Source organism: Triturus cristatus, chromosome 10, assembly GCF_964204655.1.
Source record: "Triturus cristatus chromosome 10, aTriCri1.1, whole genome shotgun sequence".
NCBI classification, from domain to species: Eukaryota; Metazoa; Chordata; class Amphibia; order Caudata; family Salamandridae; genus Triturus; species Triturus cristatus.
This window is the reverse complement of record NC_140593.1, coordinates 51,383,635-51,410,443: the sequence shown is the minus strand read 5'-3', so window position 1 is coordinate 51,410,443 and position 26,809 is coordinate 51,383,635. Positions and strand designations below refer to the sequence as shown.

Genomic DNA, 26,809 nt, shown 5'->3' with positions numbered 1-26,809 from the left:
TTGCTCTATCATTTTCAAAGGGCTGCATTCATACCACCAGAGACCTCTTCTCATTAAAGAACTTCAGTGATTGTCTGTAGAGCAAGCTTATTGATTGCACAAACATGTCGAGGAGCGCTGTAGTGACGCTTGTCGACCCATTCACCAGCGGTGTTATCTCAGCACACTGAAAGGATGGAGGAAGTGACGTTGCAAATGGTTTGAACGTGAAGAGATCACAGGAAGTTACATCACATGAACTTTAGTCCTCTTCGGGTGCCATCATGTATTTCATTTAAGCATTGAACTCTTGAAGCAGCAGCTTGTTGATCATCAGTTATTGATGGGAAGCAGCTGTAATCATGAAGGCAACCATACTCTCGCAATATAAGACCTCTGAGATCACAGGGATTCAGAGCTGTCCTCTGGGGTGGTATCAAAGCACAGCGGCAGCAATGACTACCTCCTGCTCACCTTAAATGATGCACCTGGCAGTCGCTCGCAACCCGTAAAGATATCAAAGAGAAAGAAAGAGCAAGAGAAAGAAAGAGCAAGAGAAAGAAAGAGCAAGATAAAGAGAGAGTGAGAGAAAGTGAGAGAGAGAAAGAACGAGCGAGAGAAAGAGAGAGAGAGAGAAAGAAAGAGCGAGAGGAAGAGAGAGCGAGAGAAAGAAAGAGCAAGAGAAAGAGAGAGTGAGAGAAAGAAAGAGCGAGAGAAAGAGAGTTAGAGAAAGAAAGAGAGAGTGAGAGAAAGAAAGCGAGAGGAAGAAAGAGCGAGAGAAAGAAAGAGCGAGAGAGTGAGAGAAAGAAAGCGAGAGGAAGAGAGAGTGAGAGAAAGAAAGAGCGAGAGAAAGAGAGAGTGAGAGAAAGAGTGGGAGAAAGAAAGAGAGTGAGAGAAAGAAAGCGAGAGGAAGAGAGAGTGAGAGAACCAAAGCGAGAGGAAGAGAGTGTGAGAGAAAGAAAGAGCGAGAGAAAGAACGCGAGAGGAAGAGAGAGTGAGAGAAAGAAAGCGAGAGGAAGAGCGAGCGAGAGAAGCACATACACCATCCCTTTCATGGAGTATCTAAGGGTGGAGTGTGCCCTGAACATGAAAAGACACTAAGTTTGCATTCGGATAGAGTTGCATTTGGAAATTTAACAAAGGGATTTGTTTAATTCTTTATCAGGTTTGTTAGTATGATGCTGCACTTGTAATACGCGTAAATACATAAAATGTTGCATTTAAAAAAATATATCTTATGGCTTGAAAATACAAGGAATCGTCCAAAATTGATCTTTTCCCAAAATCTGTTGTGGCATAGGGATTTGTTTTAAGATACCCTAATTTACTACGGCTGGAATCATCAATGGAACCATAATGCAAAAATAGAACATTTCCATAAGAGTCTTCTTACCTGCAACCTGCTTGACGGATGTGGCCCTCCTGGCAGGAAGATGGGTGCACTTTGAGGACCCTCCATGAAAACCCTGTAGCTTTAAGATGGGGCGACCCATGGGCAGCTGAGGGTCCTCAAAAGTACTGTTGACCAGTCCAGAGAGAAAGCAGTAGAAGCTGACCATGCCAAAGATGATGGTGGCAGCAATGTCATAGCCGAGTGGCAGGACTCCAAGGGTATCCAACATGAAGCTTATGAGGATGAGTTCAAAGGTAAGGCAGTAAATGAACCAGGCCTTGCTCAGGAAGAGGGTACAGATGACAATAATGCCATTCAGGACCATAAAACAGATGATGCCCACTGCCAAGTGGAAGCCCCTGGTTGAGCCGTACAGGCCACCATACCTGGTGGTACCCCAGATGATCCACACCACGCCATAGAGTATGAAGGCGATGCTCTCCAGGGTCTTACCACGTGAGAAGGACACAGAGCCACAAACAAGCTTTAGGAACCCCGCTGTGACAAGAACGCATGGTAGGATCATATGGTCTGTTGGGTCCACAAACGGTGTGATGGCAAAGGACGTCAGAACACTACATGCGTGGCCCAGCACCTCAGCACTGGTGTATTTAGAGAAGCCGTGGATGGGAACATGCACCTCTTTTTCTTGTTGCAGTTTAAAAAATCTGGTGCGTATCAACAGGTTCTTAATGGTCCACTTCTCCATTGGGATCTTGGTGGTCGCTTTCATGTTGTAAAGTTTAGCCAATGCGATAAGAGCTGAGGCCACATAAAGAGCCACGTTCACCCCTTGGTATCCACTGTGGAAGAAACCACTGGGATGGCAGGCCACTGAGATGCAATAGGCCACAAACAACAGTACGTATAGGCCTTCCACCAAGCTCTTTGCTGCCATGAAAAACGCTAAGACCAAAAACAGGAGAGCAAAAACCGCAAATAATGGGACAGGGAACAGGGGCTCAGCTGGCTGCCAGACTTGGTACAGGAGAGAATAACCCTCTGCAAACTTCAGGATGGAGGTGAGACCGAATAGGGTAGCAGTCAGGGAGTCGAAGGAGCGGTATGACAAGATGCAAACCCCAACCTGAAAGAATCCAGCCATCCAGAGCCAGGGCACCTGCCCCACACAGAAACTGGTGGTTAGCCCAAGGATCTTGCAGCCAAAGACGCTAGCCGAGGCGCAGTTCACGATCAGTCCGATCACCACCACGTCATTTCTGCTGGAGTCTATCAGGAGGGAAGCCATCTTGGCTTTAGCATTCGGCAATTCTGCACCAGGGAGGGCGATTCTCTTCCGGCTTAAGAAATGAAGAGACCTTGCTCCCACCAGGTACAGGCTGACAATGGTGACAATTAGGTAGTTACAAGCAACGGCGGAGGAGCCGAAGGTGCTGTCACAGTACATGGCAATCCCATGCATGCTGGCATAGGAAATGGCAAACGCCATCAAAGCGATAGGAACATCGTCATAAAGCACTCCGACGACTCCAATGACAAAAAAGCCCAAAGTGAAGGCGGCGAACCCAGGCACCATGGCATTGCGTAGATCGTCAGCTCCTTTTAGGACCCCCTGGCCAACCAAGACTTGGATCAGTCCGACACCCCACCACAGCGCGGAGACCGAGAGGCTGAAGGAGACGACCACTGGGGTGTTATGTAGGCTTTTCCTGTATCCTGTGGTAAAAGAAAAACCAGAAAGATTTATTAAAGAAGGTTTGTTATTATCAGGCCCATAAGATAACTACAGAAACTCTTGTATTCGTCTATCAATTTCTAATGAAGCCATGAACAAGTCGCCGCCGTGTAATTGGCATCATCCAAAGAAGTAGGGCTTAGGAAACCTTCTGAGAACAGGTGAGGCCACAACCCTCTGGTCTTCATGGCTAAGAATGGGGCTATAAGAGCTGGCACTTCTTTACCAACTTGTTTAGCCTTTCATCTATTGTTTTTTATATGTATTTATTTAAGCGTGACAGAGTAAAAAGTAAAGATCTGGTCATTAAAGCTTTGTTGTTATAGTTACTGATTTTATAGAGCTATGGTTGGGGTTGACTTTTTTAGAAAAGGTAAAGCTGGTTTTTCGTATGTGGGGAAGGAAGCAAAGAGCATCTTTTTATGAAAACTTTGAATATCTCTAGTCATAAAAAAGCAGCCTCACTCAATATTGTCCTTTCACCAATTCACTGGTTGGCCTGAGGAAACACGAAGGAGCCCATGTATGTGGGTAATTAGCTGCTCTTTCTCCATTGGGAGCAATTATAATCCCACTGACGGTCATACTGCACCGAAACCGGTTCACTTAGTGTCATGATCCATGGACCGCGCTCACATGCGCACTTGCGTATTCTGGGCAGGCACGGAGACAAGTTCCAGCAAACGTCAAAGATGCTCGTGTCTTCCACTGCCGAAGAGTGTGGGCGCCACTTGGTGTGAGACTTCACAGACGCAATGCTTGCACTACATAAAATACAGAAGTAGAATCAACACAAAGACACTTCTTAGAGCGCCACGGGGCTCTCTCAAGACTTGCCATGATGGCGGCCATCTACGATTCATTGAGCTCAGGAGTGTAAGTCAGTGCTTAATTTGTAAAATATTAAGTGCAGGTGCTCAGATTTATTTTTAGGAGTCCACCCCCATTTCCCCTGGCCCCACCCACTCCCTCAACTGGCTCCACTCACTCCCTTTATTGGCTCCACCCACAAGCCTCAACACATCAAAGCCTCCTCCTCACTTCTTGAGTTTTGCAAGATGCTAAATATATGCACCACGGGGACCTCACTCCTGAACACCTGCCCAAGTGCCTGGATACCCTCTCAGGTGATTAGTGCACTATACAAATCAATATAACATAACAAAACATATGGAAAGCCTATGAAAACAACTCAAAAGTGAACTCAAATTAGAGAATGTGTGTACATCTCAAAATGCAGCTTTAGGAAAGGTCATTTGAGGACATGAGGCAACTTGGCAAACTAAAAAGAATGCGCTTATACAGTGCGGTTTAAAAGAAAGGAAAAGATGAAGGAAGGAATACATTAAAAAAGGCAGCAACAAGTGCAGGCAGGAAGGGGAGTAAAGAAGTGAGGAAATAAATAAGTAATGGAAAAAAGATGTAAGAAATAAGAAAATATGAAGGGATAGAGGGAGAAAGGAAGTGAACGATGTGTGATGGAAGAATAGCAAGAAGAAAGGATTGGAAGAAGGAAGGGTTGAGGATAAAAGAGGAAGAAATTAAAGAAGGGATGAAGGAAGGATTTAGAAAAAAGAAAGGAAGAAGCTATGCAACAAAGGAGAAAGGGTGGGGAATGAATGAGGATGTAAGGAAGCAAGAATGAAAAGAAGAAAGGAGGCCTGGATTGAGGTGAGAAAAAGAAAAAGATGAGAAGAAGGAAATAAAGGAGGTCAGGGGAATGGATACAAGCATAAAAGGTACTGAGTCAATGAGGGACAGAGGAAATAATGACTGAGTAATATTGCAAATAAATTGAAAGAAAAAAAGATTAAAATACATTTCTAGGTCCTTAACACATCATGTATGTTTGTAAATCACATATTCGCCAGAGAAGGCCTTGCAACCGAATTCAAAATGCTGTTATCCAACTCAAATGCATTTATTTTTCCACCTCAGAAAGATGAAAGGCTGAGTGGCCACACCAAGATTTAAATTTATGACCCTCAGATCAAACATTCCACCAAGAATTGTTACATACACACAGACAAAAAAAGCACACGCGCTCTCCCGCTCTCCGTTTTGAAACTCTTCAAAAATATTGAGCATTTTTACAAATTATTGCAATTTAGCTCACTCAGTACCCATACCAGTCTGCATTCCTTTCCTTGTCCACTGCCCCTTAGACCCTCTCATGCACGCTGCTTTCCATATATTGTGTGTTAACATTATATGCCAGTGTGGTTGTTTGGAAACCTGAAGCTCACCCCACCAATCTTACTGACCAAAAGGCGATGGCGTTCAAGCCAGTGGATAAATTAATGTTTGCAAGGTGGAAGAATGAGAAGGGAAAGAAGGGGGTACATTTTGAGGGTCGGGTAACATTTGATGGAATCTTTCAGCTTTGGTGTGATCTAATTCTCTTGGACCGAAACCTTTTATATCAATAGAGCAGCATGCCTTCTTCACCGGTGACTTTCAGCACTCTGTTGTTTTAAGGCTTGGTCATCTTTTGAGACATACTATTTTGGGACCCCAGGGGCATGGACTGTCAATTGTGCAGCAAATGCAGTGACTAGGAGGGCGCCTCTGAACTCCAAGTTTTGATGTTTTTACTGCCCAACAGGAACGTTTAGGCCCCATTTGCTTTGCTAGCATTAGGGCCCATGGGAGCCTTGCTATGCCACTGCCCACCCTTCTTCGTTTCTATACCCTTTGCTCTTAACTGTAAGTTTGAGCCTGTGTGATGTACTCCATGTTTGCACACCGATCTCTGTACAGGGCCTTGTTCATTTCTAGCTCACTTTGCGCTAGATAAACACCGCACAGACATGCATGTGCATAGAATATAAATCTGAAATGTACAAGTCCATTGTGTTTTAATGCATGCATCGGTATTTGGACCAGGATGGGGAAAACGCCTAGTGAGATTGGAGAGTGACGTTTTCAGCTTCCCTCGGGTCGGATCTACAGCACACTGAGTGCCAAAGTCAAAGTGCAGCCTCTGCCTCCACAATCAGAGGAAAGACGAAAATGTGACAATATCAAAAGCACTCACACATTCCAGAAGCCAAGACAATGGCCCAGCAATATAGTGGGATGTGAGAATTCAAAAACAGACCATAAAAACAGTGTCATTCGGCGCAGCAGTGGTGTTAAATAATGTTCCCAAATTGAGAGAGCAAAGCAAGGTAAATATCCGAGAATAGAGCAGAAAGATGTTTTTTACAGAATATTTTGAGAAATCTGTAGGTTGGAAATATATGTTTTAAAAGCAATTCCGATTGTACTTCTTAAGGTTGAATGTGTCTTTATATTTTTTCCATTGGTGAAAATTATCTCATGCACATAAGTAAATAATTTGTCAAATTTGTACAGTGACCAAAGTAGTACTTTTTCTCTCTGCACACTTGGTTGCATGATTCACTGGCTTAGCTGGTAAATAATGAGAGGTGAAATAGTGGAGTTGCAACCAGACACATAAAAATGTAATAAAAGCAAAAAAAAGGTTTCGCTTTACTATACATTCATGTAAAATGCCAAGATTCAATCATTTGTCAGATGATGGTTTCGATGACGGCATAGACATACAAAATTAAATGAAAAGATTTGTGGCCTCCTGGAAGAAAAGCCATGTGACACTTCTATATAGGGAAATGGAAACACATAGTGCCGCCATCCAGATCAGCGGTGTATGAGCCTCTCCAACCTGGTTGAAATTGAAATAAGTAAGTTTACTTTCATAAGGACCCGGTACATACTCTCCTCTAAAGTTACACCTGCCTACTTCAGGCATCACTCTATTTCCCCATCACCTCTCTACATCCACTAGCTAAGCGCCCGACAGGATGTCGCTTCAATAATTTTAGATGCCAAATGCCTTAGTAAAGAAAGTAATCGGTATAGTTCAAGAAATGAAGTGTACCTCCAGGCCAAAACACAACATGAGCCATCCGCGTGCATGTCTTACATACAATCTATGAATTTACCAGCCGCTGCTAGTTTCCTTGTCCCTCGGTGTGAGGACTTTATTTCATGTCAAGGAAAGGTGAGCCTTCGCCTGTGTTCACAAGTCAGGGACGGCACCAATGACGACCGCTTGGCGTCGTCTTTTGGCTTTAAAGCTATCAGGTGTCCGGGCGCACATGCATTCGCACACAATTTCGAATGGAAGAAGAAGCTGAATAGGAACCAGAAAAGTGTATCCAATCACTTAAGCCTTCAAAATGAAGCTGCCCTGTGATTGGTGAGACTGTGCGTGCTGCCACCTTCGCGCTGCCGGTAATTTCCTGATTGTGCACGTGTCTACAGAGTTTGATATGCACCGAGGCAGGCCTCCCATCCAATCCTGAAGCCACTCTCCTCTTTCATAAAAAGAACAAGCATTTACAATGCAATGGTCTCGGCATTGTTAAAGTTAGAGCTATTGGCATTGCTCATAACCCCCACCACAAATCTTCAACACAACACTTAACCAGCACTCTTAACCCCCTTTATTCTCCCGATGTAGGCAGCAGTAAAACGAAAGCACCAGCTGGCATAGTTAGAGGTACATTGCTGAGATGCAAAAAAACAAGCATTCAGTGCACTTTGCGCCAGGCGGAAACAAAGCACCAGTGCCTCAGGAGGAGCAGAGTTCCTCTAGGCCCTGCTTGGTGAGCTGTTTTTCGTGGATGGAGAAGCTGGCTGAGCTTGGGGCAGTATGTTTGTGCACTGTCCTCTACAAATACGGTCAGACTGAATAGCACCCTCCAAAGTAATTAGTGAAACAAGTCACCTTTTAGCACCTCGAACCACAAACGGTATCTTGGCACTTACTGTAGGTGGTATTGTGAAACTGAAAGCCACCATTTTATAGACCCCAGTGGGTGAAAGGGATCGTCTCTACAGTCCTTCAGACCTACAAATGACAGCTACAATGTGGGAGCTGAACCAGAAATCTAATGGCGCGAAGAGACCGAAGGCACATTACAATGACGAAGTTCCACAGGGATCTTTATTATGCGCTTGTGAACTAAGCTGGGGAGAAGTTACGCCATCCTTACAGCGAGCCTGCCACCCTCTCAGCAGGGGTGTACACATTCTGCTCCTTCCGACCCCAGGTGAAGCTCACACACGCAGTGACCCAAAGAGCTCCTGGCTAAAGCACGAATGTGCTGGTTATCATTGCCAATGCACTTCATTCATTACCGTCAGCACCTGCACTGCCCCTTCCATCACAACCCAGCAGCAGAGACCTGTCCGAGGGCACCTTCGACCGCCCATTAGCTAATAGTCGACCCTCCGCACCCACCCCCACCTCTGGGACCGTCGCTGGCCTCCCCACCCGTCTGCACAATGCGCTGCAGGAGGGGTATGCATAACCTGGATGGGTGACAGCGATTGGGAATGCCCTGAAAAATAATGGTTACCTGTTGTCCTTCATACGGCCTTGGGTCCTAGTGCCTCCCACAGGGCTCGTGGCTCATGCTGGGTGAGTCGGGCTTCCCTCCTCTGTTCTCGGCTGGCAGCAGCAACTCAAGCACACACCCCGAGCCGCCGCCAATGCTGCTGGAGGAGCCCGGGAGGAGGCGCGGCTTCTCCCCCTCCCATGGAGTCCCGATGGCTGAGCCTGGCCGGGAGGAGGAGGGTCGGCGCGGACTGCTTTGCTAGACTCTCCCCCTTGCCCTCCAATTTGCACTATAATGCGGGCTTTGGTTGGTCGCAGTGCCGAAGCTGCCAGCGAACCAGGAACTGGCAGCATCACCCCCACGTGCCCACCGGCGATAGCATCATCAGAGGAGCGGCGTGAGGGGAGGGGGAGCGGAAGCAGGGTCAGAGTGCCGCGAGGCGTGGCGCAGCGCACGGGCGTCTGTGTCACGAGTTTATTCCGTCACGGCCCCGCTGTACGGGAGTGGCGGTTTGTCCCCGCGCTAGTCCCTAAACCTTGATCCTGTGCTGCTCATCTCGCTGCTCATTTCGCAAGCAATTAAGTGCATAGAAGCAAATAAATATCAGAAATTGCACTCTTTTAAGCCAAGTGAACCGCTAATATATCTCGAAAATGCTGCAAAACCCTATAAATGGACGGTTATCAGTTAATGACATTAAATCCGTGCACTCCATGCTGCAGCCTATCCAGGGCTTTAAGGTGGATAAAAAAAACAAGCACACCACTGCCTAAGCACACCACTGCCTTTCTCCGAGGCGAAGCAGAAATGCCTCGGAGAAAGGCAGTGGCCATTTCGGATTCGGGGGCGTGTTCTCCTCTTGCCATTGGCTGGAGGAGATAATTAGACTTCTTGAAAAAAACACGCCCCCCGATCCGAAAAGGACGGGGCCTAATCGGAATGACGGACCTCTTCTCCAATGGCTGGCCAGCATTCAAGAGGCCAGCCAATGGAGAACAGGGGAGAAGAGGGGCGGGTTCAAGCCCCTCTTCTCCAAGTCATTATCTCTCGCAAGCGAGACTGCGCAAGCGCAGCCTTCGCTAGCCGAGACCTAAAAACTTGAAAGGGGCATCTAGATTGGCTGAGACACGTAATTCAAGCACTCCATGTAAGAACAGGGAGCTGCTTTCTCTCTTTCCTCCGGCTCTCAGGAAGTGCAGCTGGGAGACCTCAAAGTGTGCTGGATGGACGAGCCAGAGAAAAGGTCAATCCTTCATGCGCTTCTGCGCAGTTTAATCCACGGCAGCAACAGCCTTGTCACTTATGACTTCGAGTAGAACAGGGAACGTGCACCGCAGGCAAGCAATAATTACTGGGCACACCCCGAGGGGAGAGAAATTCTATAGACCCGGCCCTGGGAAAGAAGTGCCGGTGCTAAGCACCGGAAAGCACCGGCACAAATTAAGCACCATCATTATGTTTAGTTGCTTCAGCCAGAACCTTATCTCCAGGATTTGGAACTCATTGCATTTTCACCTTCATATATCCAGAGTGGTGGTCTTATAGAATTGTTCTGGATGAACTTTAGAGAGCAAGGCTTTACACTGTGAGTTCCTCTTAGTTTTGGATTCATCCTTCCAAGGATTACAAAGACTAGTCACAGGGGTCATCCTTCCTACGATTGCAAACTCAATGACCCTTTACACGAGAGGATCTGTTGAATCCTCCACTTGTGCAGAATTTGTTTATATTACTGGAATCGTGTGATATTCTGGTATGCCAGTGGTGGGAAGGGAATGCGTCTCGTCAGGAGTGAAAGCACAACACCAGTGAGTATTCATTTAGTTCCAGCTGATGAACTGTGTGTTTTGTGAAACATTCAGATCACATTCGTTCCATTGGCTGCTGGCTCCAGGAACCAAGAGGATCCGGGTCTGATGAAACGCAGAGGACTATGAGCCTTGGCCTCTGAAAGGACCCTCTCCCTTTCCTCCATGCTCTGAAAGTGAACTATCCCTATGAGCCCAGCCTGTTCTTCTTCACCTTTGACCTCATAGTTCTACCCTCCAACCTTAGCATCTGGCTTTCCGCAGCACAGCAACATCCATGCCTAGTAGGAAGCCCCCGGAGGACCATCCTCACTACCTTCCACCTCCGACAGGTAACCAACCTCACGCATAAAGTGTCCTGCCCTGTGACATCACACATTATCAGCTTTGCTCTTCAGGAACCAGTCCTTCTGTACTTGGCCACTGGCCGCTTCCGATTGAACCACTGTAGTATCCTTAAATGAGACTTCACTCAGAAAATAGGTGAAATTACTGGGTTCTTAATTACAGCCCCCGCATACAGGAAAAGCACCTCCAGCGCTGACAGTCTCCGCAGAAGAACTGCCTTAGGAAAGAATTACGGAATACAATACATTCTACGATCTAGAATCGTATGACTAATCTTAAAGCAACATACTACAACCACCTTCTGTATTTGTAATTGCGGTTCATTTGTTTCTACTTGCCTGACCCTCCAGTGGCGCTTGAGCAATGCCTCATTTTCTGGGAATCACGGGTACAGAAAATCTCTTCAACTCGGGATCGTCTACACCATCACCATCCAAGATGGCTGCTGCCTGCAGACTCTCCTGTTAATATGAATGACCCCTTTTATGCTATTGCCAACCCTCCCAGCAGCTTCTAACACGCGTACCATCAAAATGGCTTCTGCTATAAAGGGACAACTGCCTGGTCCGTAGGTGCTGCAAGTAGGGGTGCTGCAGTACCCCCCAAAATATCCATGCTGGGCTTCTGGCGACTGTGGATGTGCTGCAAAGCCAAAGGTCAAATGTCAGGCAATAACTTATGGCAAATGGATGTTTATTCTTTTAAAATGGAATTGTTTTGTATTTTTTCTAACTGCCAAGCAAGAGGATTTTGTAAAGAGAACTATGTTGCAATCTTGGTCCCGCAGATGTTAAATACCTGCAAATTATCTGTACAGCTCTTTCACACAGCAGCAGTTCAGAAAGCACACATGAATCCCAATTATTTGTAATTCTGGCATGCGATGGAAACAAAGATTTGAATAGAATTGCAATGAATCAAGACAGACTGATTTCCTAAAACCCAGTTTCCACCAGTTATCGTTTGTGCACTTTTTAATCAGTAGAAACTGTGAGCCTTATTCATGAGCCCCTTACGACTTTTTTGCACTGCCGTTGCATCACTTTTCGTGACACAGAGGCGGTGTGAACAATGCGCCACATTGCGGCATATTCACAGAGTGACTCATCTAAGCAGATGCGTCACTTTGTAAAGCCCTGCGCCACATTAAACCTGTGTCAGGTATAATGAATGCAGGGGGGCGTTCCCCGGCAAGAAAGCCTTGTATCAGATTTCCCTGTGCCACTTCTAGGACGCCACTGCGTCAAATCCTTACTTCTGCCTCATAGCAGCGCTTCATAAATAAGGCCAAGTGTCTGCGTTTCCTGGTTCCGCATTCATATGCTTGATGCATTAGAGCGAGCAGTGGTATTAGGAAATGCTGTTTTCATAAAGGTTCTATTTTTCGATTTGAGTTATTGATCCATTCCTGATCCTCATTCTTTAATTCTTGATAATCCATTTCTAAATTCAGTTTGGGAACCAACCCATGCATTGCCCAAGAAAGAATGCTTCTTCCCAATCCAATATGGTGGCATGTGATTCCTGCTTGCTTTCTGAGTCATAAGACTCTTTTGTTATACAAAAGGAGCCTCTCTCACCTGATCCTTGCTGACTCCAGAAGCTTCCAGTCTTCCTTGGGGTTGGGCCAGTCTGCACTTCCATTCCCCATCCATCACGTGCTATTCATCTGCCTCTTTTTCTGTAGAGGTTTTTTGCTAGATTAGAATTTTTCCTCTAAAGACACTGATGTGTTCTTCAGCCTGCTTCTCTTTTTACTTCTTCCTCTCCTGTTTCAGCTCTGGATTCAGAGAAGAAACAGTGGTCAAATGTGCTGAAAAGACCTGTTATTGGCAGAGATCGCCTCCTATGGCAGAGTACAGCAGGCTGGAGAAAGCACTCTTAGCACATGTGGGCATATTCTCAAGGACTCATCGCCGATTTAGCGGCACTGCGCTAACAGCCGACATCGTCAGTTTACCTGCGATAGCTGCCACTAAAAACATCGCCAAGGCTGACAACGACAACTAACGCTAATCATATGCAGAGTAGGCGTTCCCGTCCAAAAACTCACGATAAAACCACTTCGCAATATTCTCAACGACGAGCCAGATCGGCGATGCGGTCCAAAACAGGCGATAAGGCACGTTAGCAGCAGGGACTTAAGACCTGCTTTTTTCTGGTCTTAAGTAGGACAAAAACCTGCAGTAGAAAGGGACCCCAGCCCAGAGCCACATCTGAAGACCAACAGATGCCATGGAGCTACTGATCATGCAGCTTGGAGACCCAAGAGGGCCACAACACCCACCGCCACCACCCCCAGGACAACCCGCACCCCCAAGACCACCTCGACTACCACCGAGGCAGTGCAAAACAAGACAGCGGATCTTCCAAAAACGCACCAACCTCAGACACTTAATGCCAGAGGATGTCATTGCCCACTACAGGCTCAAAAGGACAACCATCCTCGCATCCTGACCCACATTGCCCACAGGCTGACACAGTACCAACACAGCAGACAACTAACATCCCTCCGCAGACAAAGCTGCTGGCTGTGCTGCACTTGTTGGCCTCTGGTACCTTCCACAACTGCCAGAGTCAGAGGAGTCTCACAGCCAGCCCTATCAAAGTTCCTCAAACCTGTCTTGGATGCCATCATCAGTTCATACCCCAGCACCTTCACTTCCCCAACACTGCGCAGGAACAGCTGGAGACCAAGCAAGGCTTCTACGCCATAGCTGGCTTCTCACACATGTTGGGGGCAATTGACTGCACACATGTCCTACTTGTGCCCCCTGCCGACACTGCACACAATTACCGCGACAGAAAGCACATGCATTCCATCAATGTGCAGGCAATAGTGGACCACCGGGGGCTGTTCACCAATGTCGTCGCCAACTTCCCAGGCAGTGTGCATGATTCCTACATCTTCCGACAGTCCATGATCAACCAGCACTTTCAGGAGGGCACCTATGGAAATGGACTGCTTGTTGGTAAGTACCAACGGAACACACCACACGCCTCAACTCAACAATCATACAACTCACAACTATGGGAAAGCACATGTAACAAAATCACATACAACATGCCAACCAACATGCCCACCAACCAGACACGACAACGCAAGTAACTGTGGTAACAGGGGCCAGACATGTAGACAAACCATCCACAAAGGCATAGGCCCTCTGCCACACAATTGCGGAATGTGGGGAGAGGTGGGAACCTAGAACGTGCGAAGGAGGCATGTGACCCATGAATAAGAATGTACACAATGCCAAGTGTGGCGGTGCTGGATAGTCTTGAGTATGCAGAGCACAGACATGTCCATGTGGACATATACTGCTGGTGTTTGTAGTGTTGTGGACAGTGGACGCAACCATGTTACCTCAGGCAGTGGGGAAGACCATGGACATGTAGCTATGTCGCCCCCAATGTAAGCGTAGTGGGCTGGGCTGGCGTATGCCAGTCCAGCGTAGGAGTGTGAATAAATAGCCCGGGGCTCTGGGCGTGGTTTACTTCCGGGATGGCCACCAAAGTAATACGTGTGTCTCTGTGTCCGCCATATCCTGACCATAGGCCTACACACAGGTGGCCGTGGTTCAGTTCCGGGCTCTGGGCGTGGTTCAGTTCTGGGCTCTGGGCGTGGTTCAGTTCTGGGTTCTGGGCGTGGTTCAGTTCCGAGCTCTGGGCGTGGTTCAATTCCGGGCTCTGGGCGTGGTTCAGTTCAGGTCTGGCCACAAAAGTAACTATGGCGTGTGTCTCTGTTGTAGTGTCAGCGCCACCTGGCCCTTAATCGACAATGTTGCAATGTAGCATGCACCCGGGGGGCGGGCTCGCCCAAATGGATAAATAAAGGAGCGCAAGACCACTCGGGGTCTTGGCTCATACATGCCAACTGTTGTGTGTGTATCTTCATTGCCACAGCATAAGCCAAAGGCCTAGCCTCAATCGCAGCGCAAGTTCAGCCAGGCCTGAACTCTACATCTGTGTCCGCCCTATCCTTACCACAGGCCTACACACACGTGGCCGCCCACCTTTAACGGGCAACATTACAGTGTTGTTATCAGGCTTGCGGACATGCGCACACAGGGATGACAATGGTGTGCCGTAGGAGTGCAAGTGATGCAACTGCGCAGCGTACACAAGTAAATAGGCTCAGGGGGAAGGAGGAGCAGCTGTGAGGCTACGTAATACACATTGATCCCGCACATTTGCCAGAGGCAAAACATGACAAACATGAATCCCAAAGTCACACAAATCACGGGCCACACAACTTGTAAGTCTGCCAACACAGCATGCAGAACCACCAATTTACACTAATCTCACTTACCTCTCACAGGTGATCAAGGATATGCACTCTGCCCGTGGATAATGACACCCCTCAGAGCCTCGAACACCCCGGCCCAGAGGCAGTAAAATGTGGCCCAAAAACACACCAGGGGCATTGTTGAGCACACATTTGGCATGTTAAAGTCCCGTTTCAGAAGCCTGGACATCACAGGTGGAAGACTCCTGTACAGCCCAGAAATAGTGTGCAAGATGATCACGGCATGTTGTGTATTGCACAATATATGTGTACGTATCAATGCCCCATGGATCCAAGTGCCAGATGCACCGGACGATGATGAGGAAGATGAGGCAGGTGGACCACACCCCACTGCCGCTGCAGAAGGAATAGCCAGAAGGAACACAATCATTTACAATTTCTTCGCATGAGCACGTCACACTGTGACTGTCCTTAGCAATCATGGAACAGTACAAAATGACCACATTAACAGCATGTGCAAATAAATTAATTGCAAGACACATTCCCTGTGTGCATGTCAGTCCTGTGCATTAGCACATCACTCTGACAAGTGTAAGTGCAACATTAAGTGCTAACAATCTCACAAATAGCAAATTGATGGTGGGTATGTCACCTCTGTACAGAGAGGCTGTTTATGTTGTCACATATTCCAAATGCCATTTCAGGGTGTCAAATGTAGTACGTAATCCCACTCATCAGCGTATCACATGTGTACAAAAACATGGCATGAAGGCTGTCATTGGTGTTCATAAAAAGACAACAGGGTGTGATGATTTGGGGTCAAATATGAACCACCCTGATGCACAGATGCATCCGGTGACTCCAGTCCCACAACATGAGCAACATGGACGTAAGGGGGATGGGGGCACAGTGAACACCTCAGCAACATGGCAGATGCTCACCAGCCAAGAAGCCAGCAGGAATACCTTGCGTGGAACACACCAAGGTGCCCTCTGGACATATGTGCCATGTACAGATCACATGTGTACACGGAGTTTGTGGGGTTCTGGTTGGCCTCTGTAGTTGCTCCAGCTTCCTCCATGGTGCTTCTCAGTTGTTGTTTTTTTCCAGCTTATATGGGGATTTTTCCCGCCTGACGAGGGAATTGCAAGCATGGCGCTTCTTATCGCTGATATTTTATCGCTGTTGGGCCCATCGCAACTTTTTTCATGTTCCTGTTTCCTTTTTTATCGGCGTCCCAGTAATTTTAACGCGGACATTTGACGCGTTATGTAAAATTGCGTTAACCTAGGTTGAATATCCCCTATGGACTCCTGGCTGACATGCAGAAAGAGAGGGGCCAGGCTGCACCCCTGGGACTGGCATCTCTCCTGGCTTCAGCGGGGGGTCCATACAGGGGGCTCCACTGAATGCAGTATAGTACTTCTGCCTTTGGTCTGGGAGCCCCAGTGAAAAGCAGCCATCATGGACAGCCGCCAATAGATTACTTCTCAGTTAGTAAAATAAAGTCATCACAACATATTTTCTCCCTCATTTAACACAACCTTTCCTTGCACTTCAATTTTAATTAAACGTTTGAGAACATTTGTGAAAAGGATTTGTACACAGCCTGACCTCGTCCAGTTGGCAGCTGAACCTCAGCTCACAGCCGGCGGCGCCAGTACTGGGGACGTTTCTGTGACTTCCTGTGAGTTTCAAATCTTTTTATTGAGTTTCAAACGAGCTCACCTCGCTTAATCTTAACATGAATCTTCCTTTTCAACTAATGTTTGTTTTGTTCCTTAATCTTACAAATTAAATCTACAAACGGACCCTAAAATCTGTGACACTAGTGTAAACTGTCAAGGATAAAACTGACGATATCTTATATTTCTGTCTAACCAGTTCTGAACCACCCCCCTTCCTCTTTTTATGTGGGTGACCAACCAAGGAGTGGCTTCATTAATGAACAGATACAGAATGAACAACACACGATGCGGTGCTGGTGAAAAGGGCGCGAAACAGGGCTGCGGTGTGTGAAAGCGAAAAGCTTCATTTCCGCCAGAAGTTGGCTGGTCATTGAATTAGCGTCACATTCACAAAGGGACGAACGACTTCAGTTGTGAATCGGACTCTTAGGGGCAGATTTATGAGGGACTTGCGCCCCTTTTACGCCGCCGTTGCGTCACTTTTGTGACGCAGCGGCGGCGTAAACCCTGCGCCATGTTGTGCCCCATTTACATCGTGACGCATCTATGGAGATGCGTCACGGTGTAAAGCCCTGCGCCACATGAAACCTGAGTCAGGTTTCATGTGGGCGTTGCTACTCAGGGGGGGCGTTCCGTCGCAGGAACGCCCCTGAAAAGTGACTCAGGGAAATCTATAAGATTTCACTGAGTCACTTTCCCAACGCTGATGCGTCAAAACCTTGCGCCTGCTTGAAGCAGGCGTAAGGCTTGACGCACCATGTTAGGGATAGGGTAGGTTGGAACAGTGCTGGAGTTGCGTCACGCTTGCGACGCAACTTCAGCACTGCGCCAACCTTACGCCGGCAGATGCGTCACGTATCTGCTTGCCCTTGCGCCACGATGCGCCGCATTGTAAATGCGGCGCATCTGCGGTGGCGCAAGGGCAAACTTGCGTGACGCATCTTCCCTGGCGCATCCCTGCTGATTTGCAGGGATGTGCCAGGGAACATAAATCTGCCCCTATATATGGACTCAAAAAGCAGACCTCCACAAACACTGAGCCCACGTCAGATACGTCGGAATAATGTGAGAAATAATAATTAGTATACTCAGCGCCCACGCGCTGTGACCATAAATGAACTATGCGGCTTTCTTCTGTTTCCCTTTTGATTTCAGGTAAGGACTTCACCAGAGGCTGCAGCGGATTCAAGCAGGGACCCAGAGAGGAAGCATGGAGCCAGGAGAGGAAACGCCAGGGACCCAGAGAGGAAGCATGGAGCCAGGAGAGGAAACGCCCATCCGACGAGAAGGGCGCCGACGCCGATCACGCAGGGACCAGGAAACGCCCCTTAGTATTTTCAGGAATCAGTGACAGCCCCCTCCCCTCCCCTCCCCCCACCGAACCCCCCCAGCATACCACAGTTTGGATCAAGACATGAGGTTAAATCTGGTGAAAGATCTGACATAAAACCTACCGGATTTAGGCTCATGCGCGCTCATGCATTTTCCCACAGACACAGAATGGACACATCAGGCCCTAGGACTGTAAAATCTGGCAAGAAATTGGAAGATTGTGCCCCGAAAATTCTGCCACTCATAATGAGTGCATTTATTGTTGTTTTTGGTCCACATATATGTAAGTGATACATGTAGCATGAATCTAGCTGCAAAGCAACACCACCCTGGACGGCTTCAGTGCTAAGATTGGGGTCCCCCTACTTATGGGGGCGCTCTTCTAGGAGCCCAGTTCTTTGAGTCAAATTTACACTCTAGCATGCAATCAGATTTGGAATTTTGGTTTCTTATATGACACTAAAACCATAAGTGTACGAAAGTGCCCTTTTTTGCATGGTGTCCCCCCACTTTTTGCCTGACACTTGATGCACTTTGACTTGATGTGCCTTGGTTCCCGCCAATCAGGTTCCCGGGGCCTGTGTTTCCTCCCCAAGACTGTACCTTTGTACCCACAATTGGCACATCTGTGGCCTCATGTCAGCCCCTTGTAAAAGGTACCATGGGTACCAAGGGCACTGTGACCAGGGAAGGCCTCCAAGGGCTGCAGCACCTATTGTGCCACCCTAAGAGACCCTGCACCTTAAACCACACGCACTGCCATTGCAGGCTGCATGTTGTGGTGCAGAACAAAGTGAAGAATCGACATGACACACATTCCTTTGTGCCATGCCTACCACCCACTGCCTGTGGCCTAGGTAAGTCTCCCCTCTAGCAGGGCTCACTAGACCACAGGTGAGGGTACAGTTGCATGAGCCCTTTACCCCTCAAGTGTCTAAGTCCATTCTTAGACATTGGAAATGCAATAAAGCCATAAAGAGTATATATGGTCTGGGGGTTTGTCATCACACACTCCACAGCTCCATAATGGCTTTACTGAATCCTGGGAAGTTTGGTATTAAACTTCCCAGCACATTAAACCCTCACTGATACAAGTGTGGGATTTAATGTAAACTGCACTTAGAGGGCATCTTAGAGATGCCCCCTGAAATTTGACAAGCCCTGGTGTGGTTCCTGAATGGCTGACTTTCATTTGCCACCACCAGACAGGTGGTGGCAAAGGAAATATGAATTTTTATGGTCAATTGTGTCCCCTATCTTAGACCCCAACGGCTCCATGTACATGCTACAAGTACATGTATGTTCCCTCCAGTTCCAGCTATGAAGACGCAAATACATGTGCGTCCAACGTCAACATGTCCTCTTTCAGATCCGCCATGAATGGGTCGAATATTCCATTCCTAAGTATGATTGGCCACCGACTTTATATGGTTCACTTTTCTAGTTTTACAGTTCAGGCGAGTAGGCCCTGAATTCTGTCATCAAGCCTTTTCCTGCTTCTGCCTCTGAAATGCTCCAGCCTGGACCTGCATCCGTATCCATGAACTTTGTCCTACTCCCTGCGCGGCTAACGGTGCCTGACGCGGCCTGTTGCCTGCCAAAAACTGTATTCAGCCTTCAAGTTATCTGCTCCGCTCCTCATCCAATGCATTCCTGTCTAGTAGTTTAGGTAAACATCCTTCCAGCTACCGAGCAAAGGGCCCGGCCTCACAGTCTTTATGCAAGTAATTCATAGCCCCTGTTACCATGGAAGATTCCTGCCCCCTCGCATCTCATGTAGACACATAGACGCTTGTACATGCACTAACAGTCAGTATAGAATAGATTCCGTCCGAGAGACCTTTCCTTTTGGATAAAACAGTTCCTTAAACAAAGATATTAGATACGATTTGGGATTAGGTTGACCTGACCCCCCAGACTTCTGTCTCCACATGTAGAGCTAAATGTCAATTCCCCTTCACCCTCTAGTTGCACGTCAATCACACGTCATGCGGCTGCGCGCGCATCTCTGCCAAATATTTCTGCTGACACTGCAGGATTCTCTTATGGATCCACCCACTTGTGACATCATTTTAAATGACGTTTCTAGTATACGCCTGTTATTACGCCTATTTTTCATTACGTATGTGTATTCTTATCTGTATTATCAGCTGTTACGCCTCCTGCATCTGTCTTAATGCAATGCTTTTCATATATATATTGTTACTTGTCAATAATCTATTGCCTATCCCTTCCTGAACCTTCGTGGTGATGGAATAAGATTGCCTGGTTCGAACCATAATTCCTTTGTAAGGAATAAAGTCCTTTTCAGAACCTCTAATACCACGGATTCTGCCTCTTATTTTGACTGAGTTATTCTTACTAGACTTTACCGCATAAAAAATAGTACAGGTAATTTAAATATTTACCACATAAATTGGCGCCCGAATAGGGACACTTTCTCATCCCACGCGCCGGAGGTGCGTTGCAGGCCCGGTCTCCTGCCACAGCTGAACGGACAAAAACGCGTACCCGCAGGATTTCCTGTATCTCCCTCCGGCCAAGCGGGGGTGACTGAGGCTGCGATCAACACCCAGACGAGGCGGTGAGAAGTGCGAAGTATCCCGACCAGAGCCTAGCTGAGAGAGCAAGATCCGAGGTATACAGAGGCCCACCAGGTTCCGAAGTTCCGAGTCCAGTCGAGTCCAGTCCGGTCCAGTTCAGTTCAGTTCCGAGGCCTTCCGTTCCGTGCTACCCGGTGAGTACCGTTGCTGGGGAGGCATTTAGACGTGCACATTGGTTTGTGCCGGTCCTGACGGGTTTGGGTACACAGATCCGGTCTGCACTGTTTTAGCAGTGTATCTGTACTGTTTAGCAGTATATCCAGTATGTTCATGTATATAATTTAGTGTTATCTAGTATTAGTATTATGTCAGTAGTTAGTTTTCTCTTAATTATCATTGTTCGTTAAATGTTAAATGTTAAATGTTTACAGTGTTTAAAATTGTGGTATGAATGAGTGTTCATTATTGTGTTTATCGTATTAATTGTGTTCAAGTCCAGTTTGAGTAAGAATCAAGTAGCAAGGTTTAAAGATGCCGTTCTTTTCAAAATTAAGACAGATTAAAACTAGAAAAGGAGTACTCGAAGAAGCTGTTCCCATTCCACCTAGGGACACTCCAGGGTATTTTATGTATCATAAACATGGCCTAGATGCCGTATTATATCTTGATTTATGGGTGGACTACACCAAGGATCTAGCAGAAAGTCAGAGGTGGCCCGCAGCTGGGACATGGGATGCAGATTGCATCATGAGAGTAGAAGAAGAATTATGGAAAAAGAAAGCCAGACAGTCACAGAAAGATGCCATTGAACTATGGCGTAAAGAATCGCATAGGCGCACAGAGAAAGCGCTCAGACAGGAAGAGAAAAGTAGGGAGAACTTAAATAAAGCTCGAGAAAATATATTAATTGAGGAAGGTACCCGAGTAAAAACAGAACAAGTAGACAGACAACGAAACACTCTTATGAATGGTATGTATCCTCTTTTGGCCGAAGGTTTACCTAAGGCCACCCCGGAAATACCGAAAGATTTGCCACCCCCATTACTCCCGATTAAAACACATCCCAAGACCGCAAAAGATATTTTCCTTTCCTCCTATTTAGACGATGTAGCTCCCGAATATGTTAATGTTCCACCACACACGCCACCTGTCGATGGTGCTCAACCCCGAGATCATCCGCCCCCAACTCCGCAACCACAAACTCCTCCGCATATTCCAATAGGTCCATCTGTTTCCACCGCTTTTCCTGCATCCACAGTTTCTACCTTACATCCCACAAATCCTTTCGTGCCTAGCACCTCAGAAGGTGCGACAGGAGGTGCGGCAGCAATTTTCGCCACGCCACCATCACGAAGTAAATCGTCTCTTAGAGATTTAGCAAACCAACGTACACCCCAAATAGCAACGTCCGACATGTTTAAGGAACATCTTGTAGATTGTAGATATGATCCAGTGCCCGGTAAAAATGACAGAATGCTGCTATCATCACTACGTATACGACGAGCTTCGATGTATTTAACGACACTACCAGGAATGATTAAACATTTAGACAATATATATCGCTTTGTCCAAACAGGGCAAGGCCCTGAAAGTATTGACGAAGCCATGGAATACCAGAAAGTGGATATACAGAGACTACTGTTACGCTTCTTCATAAACTGCTTGATCAGAGACAGAGATAGGTCCGAGGTAGATCAGGATGAAATGCAAGTACTTACCAGATGGGGTCAGAATATATCAGAGGGAAAACATGATAAACAGACATCTATAGTAGCTATGTGCCGAAAGATCCGCAAAGAAGTAGAACGAATACATAAAGCCAGATTGGAGGCAGACAAAAATGAATCAGAGGGAGAGGAGGAGGAAGAATCAGAAATGCCCACAGGACAATTAGAAACGATAGCTTATGTAGGTAGGGGAAGACCTTGTAACAATACCAGATACTTTGATGATCCGATACGTCCGATACGTCCAGAATGTAACAGACATTTTCAAGCCCCTATGTTAAATACGAAGTCCCCTGAACACCTATTCCAAGCTGCTGATAAATTACTTCGAGACCGAAGGGGGTATCATATGCTCGATTCTATGGATGAACAAGAATTAGCCAGGTCAGCAGTACAATGGGCTGACAGTTCTGAAAAATACAGTGATGATGCGCTAGCACACACGTTTTTGAACCTTACCCCAGACGAACAGCGTTTAGCTGGTATATACATGATACAACACCTCGTTATATTATATAGAAGCCAACACTCCGATCCTGGTCCCCTGCCTGATATACTGATAGAATTACTCACGAATAAATGGAGAGGTTCAGGTACTGATTTAATTAAAGAAATTCTAGAATATCGACACCAGTACATTGTCTTCGTATGCCCAGAACATGTTTCAGTTCCCCCCAAGGAAAGAAAAACGTATCACATAGACAGACAGAATCCCTTACGCGAAGTGCACCCAATCAGAGGTGAGGACAATACTTTTAAACGCGTGTTTGTGTACACGCCCATAACTAAAATTGAATTATTAGAAATGAAGAAAGTAGTACCTAGCCATGACAAAGACCCAGCAGGTTTCCACCGTGAAATAAAAGACATGTTACTCATGGGAGAGTATACTTATCCTGACATTATGAAAATATTGAAAGTTTTATTGCCTGCCGGGATTTACGAGAAACTCAAAGAAAAGGAATGGGAGGTGGGAGACCAAAAGATAGATTGGACAGCACTAGAAACCGAAGAAAAAGCCCGAGCTGCAGGTTCAGGGCTTGGGGAAAAGACTACAGCATTGCCAGGATTATTAGTGCAGGTACTACCACGTTTATTAACTACGAAAAAGGAAGACTGGGGTGCAATTTCAGCCTGTAAACAAAAACAAGATGAAGACACTAGTGATTTCTATTCCCGATTTGAAAAATGTTTTGGTATTAATAGTGGCATAAAAGCAAGTAGTGAGTCGTATCCACATCTGTTTGTGACAAAATTAGTTGAGAATTCCCTGCCCCAAGTTAAGAATAGGGTATTAAAATTCGAGAATACCTGGCAAGGTAACACACCGTCACAGATGTTACAAATGTTACAATATCATCACAATAGAATTAGAGAAGAACAAGAACATGAACAAAGACGTATGAAAGACACGAAAATGAAAATGCTCGTTGCTCAGTCAGTTCCAGCTGACGGTCATAAAAAGGGTACGATGCAGTCCAATGATTCAGCGGGTCCTGTTAGAGGGACATGCAACTATTATAAACAGCCAGGTCATTATATACACGATTGCGCAGTTCTGAAACATAATATCTCTACGGGTATAACGAAGGAGAGACCACGTCCGCCTAGACAGGATCAGATCCAACAACAAGTCCCTCAGCATGCGCAACCTATGCCAGTCCCACAACAGACCGCACCACAACCACAACCGCAACAACAGCCTATTGCTGCAACACAAAACACGACACAACAGATGTACCAGTATGCACAAAATGACTACCCAGAGTATCAGCGCTACACATGAAATAGCCTAGAGAGGGAAGTTGGCTTACCCCTTATTGAGGTTCCTGTAGATCAAGAGGGTCCTTATGTACAGAGTCAAGTATTAGGGAAAGACAGAAAGTTTCTACTCGATACAGGGGCAAGCAGAACAACTATCAGTCACAGCGAAGTCCCAGGGGCACCCCTCTCAGGCTCACAAAATATTTCCCTTGGTTTTTCAGGAAAGCCTACTATTAACGAAGTATCGCAACCACTTGCATTCACAGTCGGTCCACTAACACGGACTACAGATCTATTGCTCACAAAATCATGCCCAGAAAACTTGTTAGGTATAAAAACATTGAAGGCTCTAGGAGCTGTAATATGTTGTTCTCCGGAAGGAGTACGACTATTTTTGCGTGACTTTAAAGGTCACTACGTGTCTAGAGACATGGATCACCGGTTACAGAATCTACCTGCACATTTATGGGCACAAGGCCCCACTGATGTAGGTTGTATGCACATCACACCATATCGAGTCACACTCAAACCAGGAGTAGTATTACCACGAATACGACAATACAAGTTACCACCAGATGCTGTAGTGGCTTTACTGCAAATCATTGACAAGCTCATTGCACAAGGAGTGGTTGTGGAAACCGACTCCAATGTATGTAATTCCCCGATAATTCCGATTCTTAAACGAACTGATCCAAAAGCACCACCAGTATATTGATTAGTTATTGATCTGCGAGAATTAAATAAATGCATTGTACCACAATACCCCGTGGTCCCAGATATCTCTTCATTGCTAACAGCCATAGATTCAGAAGCAACGTTCTTTACTGTAATTGACCTCAAGAACGCTTTCTTTAGCGTCCCAATCGATCCGGAAAGCCAATATTTGTTCGGATTCAGTTTAAATGGACGAAGTTTTAAATTCGCACGCGCACCTCAAGGATTCACAGAAAGCCCCAGCATCTATAGCCAAGCACTGAAAAGAGAACTTGACAGTATCCACATGCCAGCTAACACTGCCCTGCTTCAATACGTCGATGATCTGCTGATCACCGCCCGAAGCGAACCTGAATGTGAAAAAGCATCACTGACGGTTTTACATTTCTTAGCCGACAAGGGGCATAAAGTGTCCCCTTCAAAGCTGCAATTCTGTGTCCAGCAAGTTGTGTACCTTGGGCACTTGCTGTCCAAGGGGGGAAAACAGCTTACACCCGACCGTATCCAGTTAATTGTTAACATGCCGCCACCCAAGACACAAAAGGAGGTACGGGCATTCATAGGCCTCACTTCGTACTGTAGGCAGTGGATCCCTCAATATGCATTTCTAGCGAAACCACTCATTCAGTTGACAACACAGGAGGCAGCGACATCGACTGTCCTCCCTTGGACTCAGGAACATACACAAGCTTTTGAAAGCTTAAAGAAAGCTTTATGTCAAGCACCTGTTTTAGCAACACCATGTTACAGCAAACGTTTTACACTTTTTGTTACAGAACGTGAAGGTACTGCTTTGTCAGTACTCACGCAGGAACAAGCAGGATCACACAAGCCATGTGCTTATTTCTCCAGTACATTAGATCCCGTAGCCCAGGCTCTTCCTGCGTGCCTGAAATCAGTCGCGGCAACAGCTTTAGCAATCAGACAAAGCGATGCCATAGTGTTAGGACATCAATTGACAGTACAAGTACCACACGCAGTAGAGGTTCTCTTGAACCGGACCCAAACACAACACTTGACTATAGCAAGACTGACGGGTTATGAATTGACATTGTTCCAGCCACACATAGAAATCAGACGTTGTAGTACATTAAATCCTGCCACACTTTTGCCATTAAATGGAACAGACCCACTGGCACATGATTGTATTGAAGTCATTACTATTACGACGAAACCCAGACAAGACTTGACAGATATTCCATTATCAGATCCAGACCTGACATTATATGTAGAGGGTTCATGCATGAGAACAAATACAGGAGAGTTAGTGGCCGCTTATGCAGTCACAACAGACACTGAAATTATTGAAACAAATTGTATCGATACCTTGTCAGCTCAAGCAGCAGAGCTCATCGCTCTGACACAAGCCTGTATTCAAGCCAAAAATAAGAAAGTCAACATATACACAGATTCACGTTATGCATTCGGAGTCGTCCATGACTTCGGCGTGCTTTGGCGAGAGAGAGGTTATTTAACTTCTCACGGTGCCCACATCCAGCACGGTCCCCTTATTCAAGCTCTGTTAGATGCAATACATCTGCCCACTGCAATATCGATTATGAAGTGTAAAGCCCATACAAAAGTGACTGACATTATTTCTCAGGGTAACGACCTAGCTGACAGAACAGCTAAACAGACTGCTCAGAATCAGACTCATATAACTGACACGACAAAGACAATAGTTCCGACACCAACACACTGCATGACAGTTAAGGATCCCGCCCTTGATGTAATTGACATACAGACACATGCCACACCAGAAGAAATAAAGAGATGGACTGAATTAGGAGGGATCCAAACGGATCAAGGATGGATGACGAAGGGAAAATCTATATGGTTTCTTCCTGACTCAATGGTCCAAGTCATCATTAACACAATACATAGTCCAGCGCACCTAGGAGAGAAAGCTATGCTAGACAGTATTCAACACATTTGGTTCAATAAACACTTGCGAGCAGCAGCTAAACAGAAAGTACGTACGTACATGCATGATTTGTTGCCAGTTCAATCCAGGAAAAGGTGTACCTGTGGAACAGGGTGGATTTCAACCCTCCGATCACCCTTTTGAAGTCCTCCAGATGGATTATATCCAGATGGAACGATGTCGAGGATTCAAATATGTCCTCGTAGTTGTATGCGCTCTTTCCCGGTGGACAGAGGCGTATCCCGTCTCAGATTACACTGCCCCGACTACTGCCAAAC

At 46.5% G+C, this 26,809-nt stretch overlaps 1 protein-coding gene across 1 annotated transcript in view; it reads right to left on the bottom strand.

Moving 5' to 3' along the window:
* The window catches only part of LOC146788813 (uncharacterized), a 147,825-nt gene that overhangs the window by 82,568 nt on the left and 38,448 nt on the right, over positions 1 to 26,809 (bottom strand). The window contains exon 3 of the mRNA XM_085630973.1: positions 1,373 to 3,049. Within this exon, the coding sequence (XP_085487099.1) occupies positions 1,373 to 3,049 (1,677 nt within the window). The remainder of the gene's footprint in view (positions 1 to 1,372; positions 3,050 to 26,809) is intronic.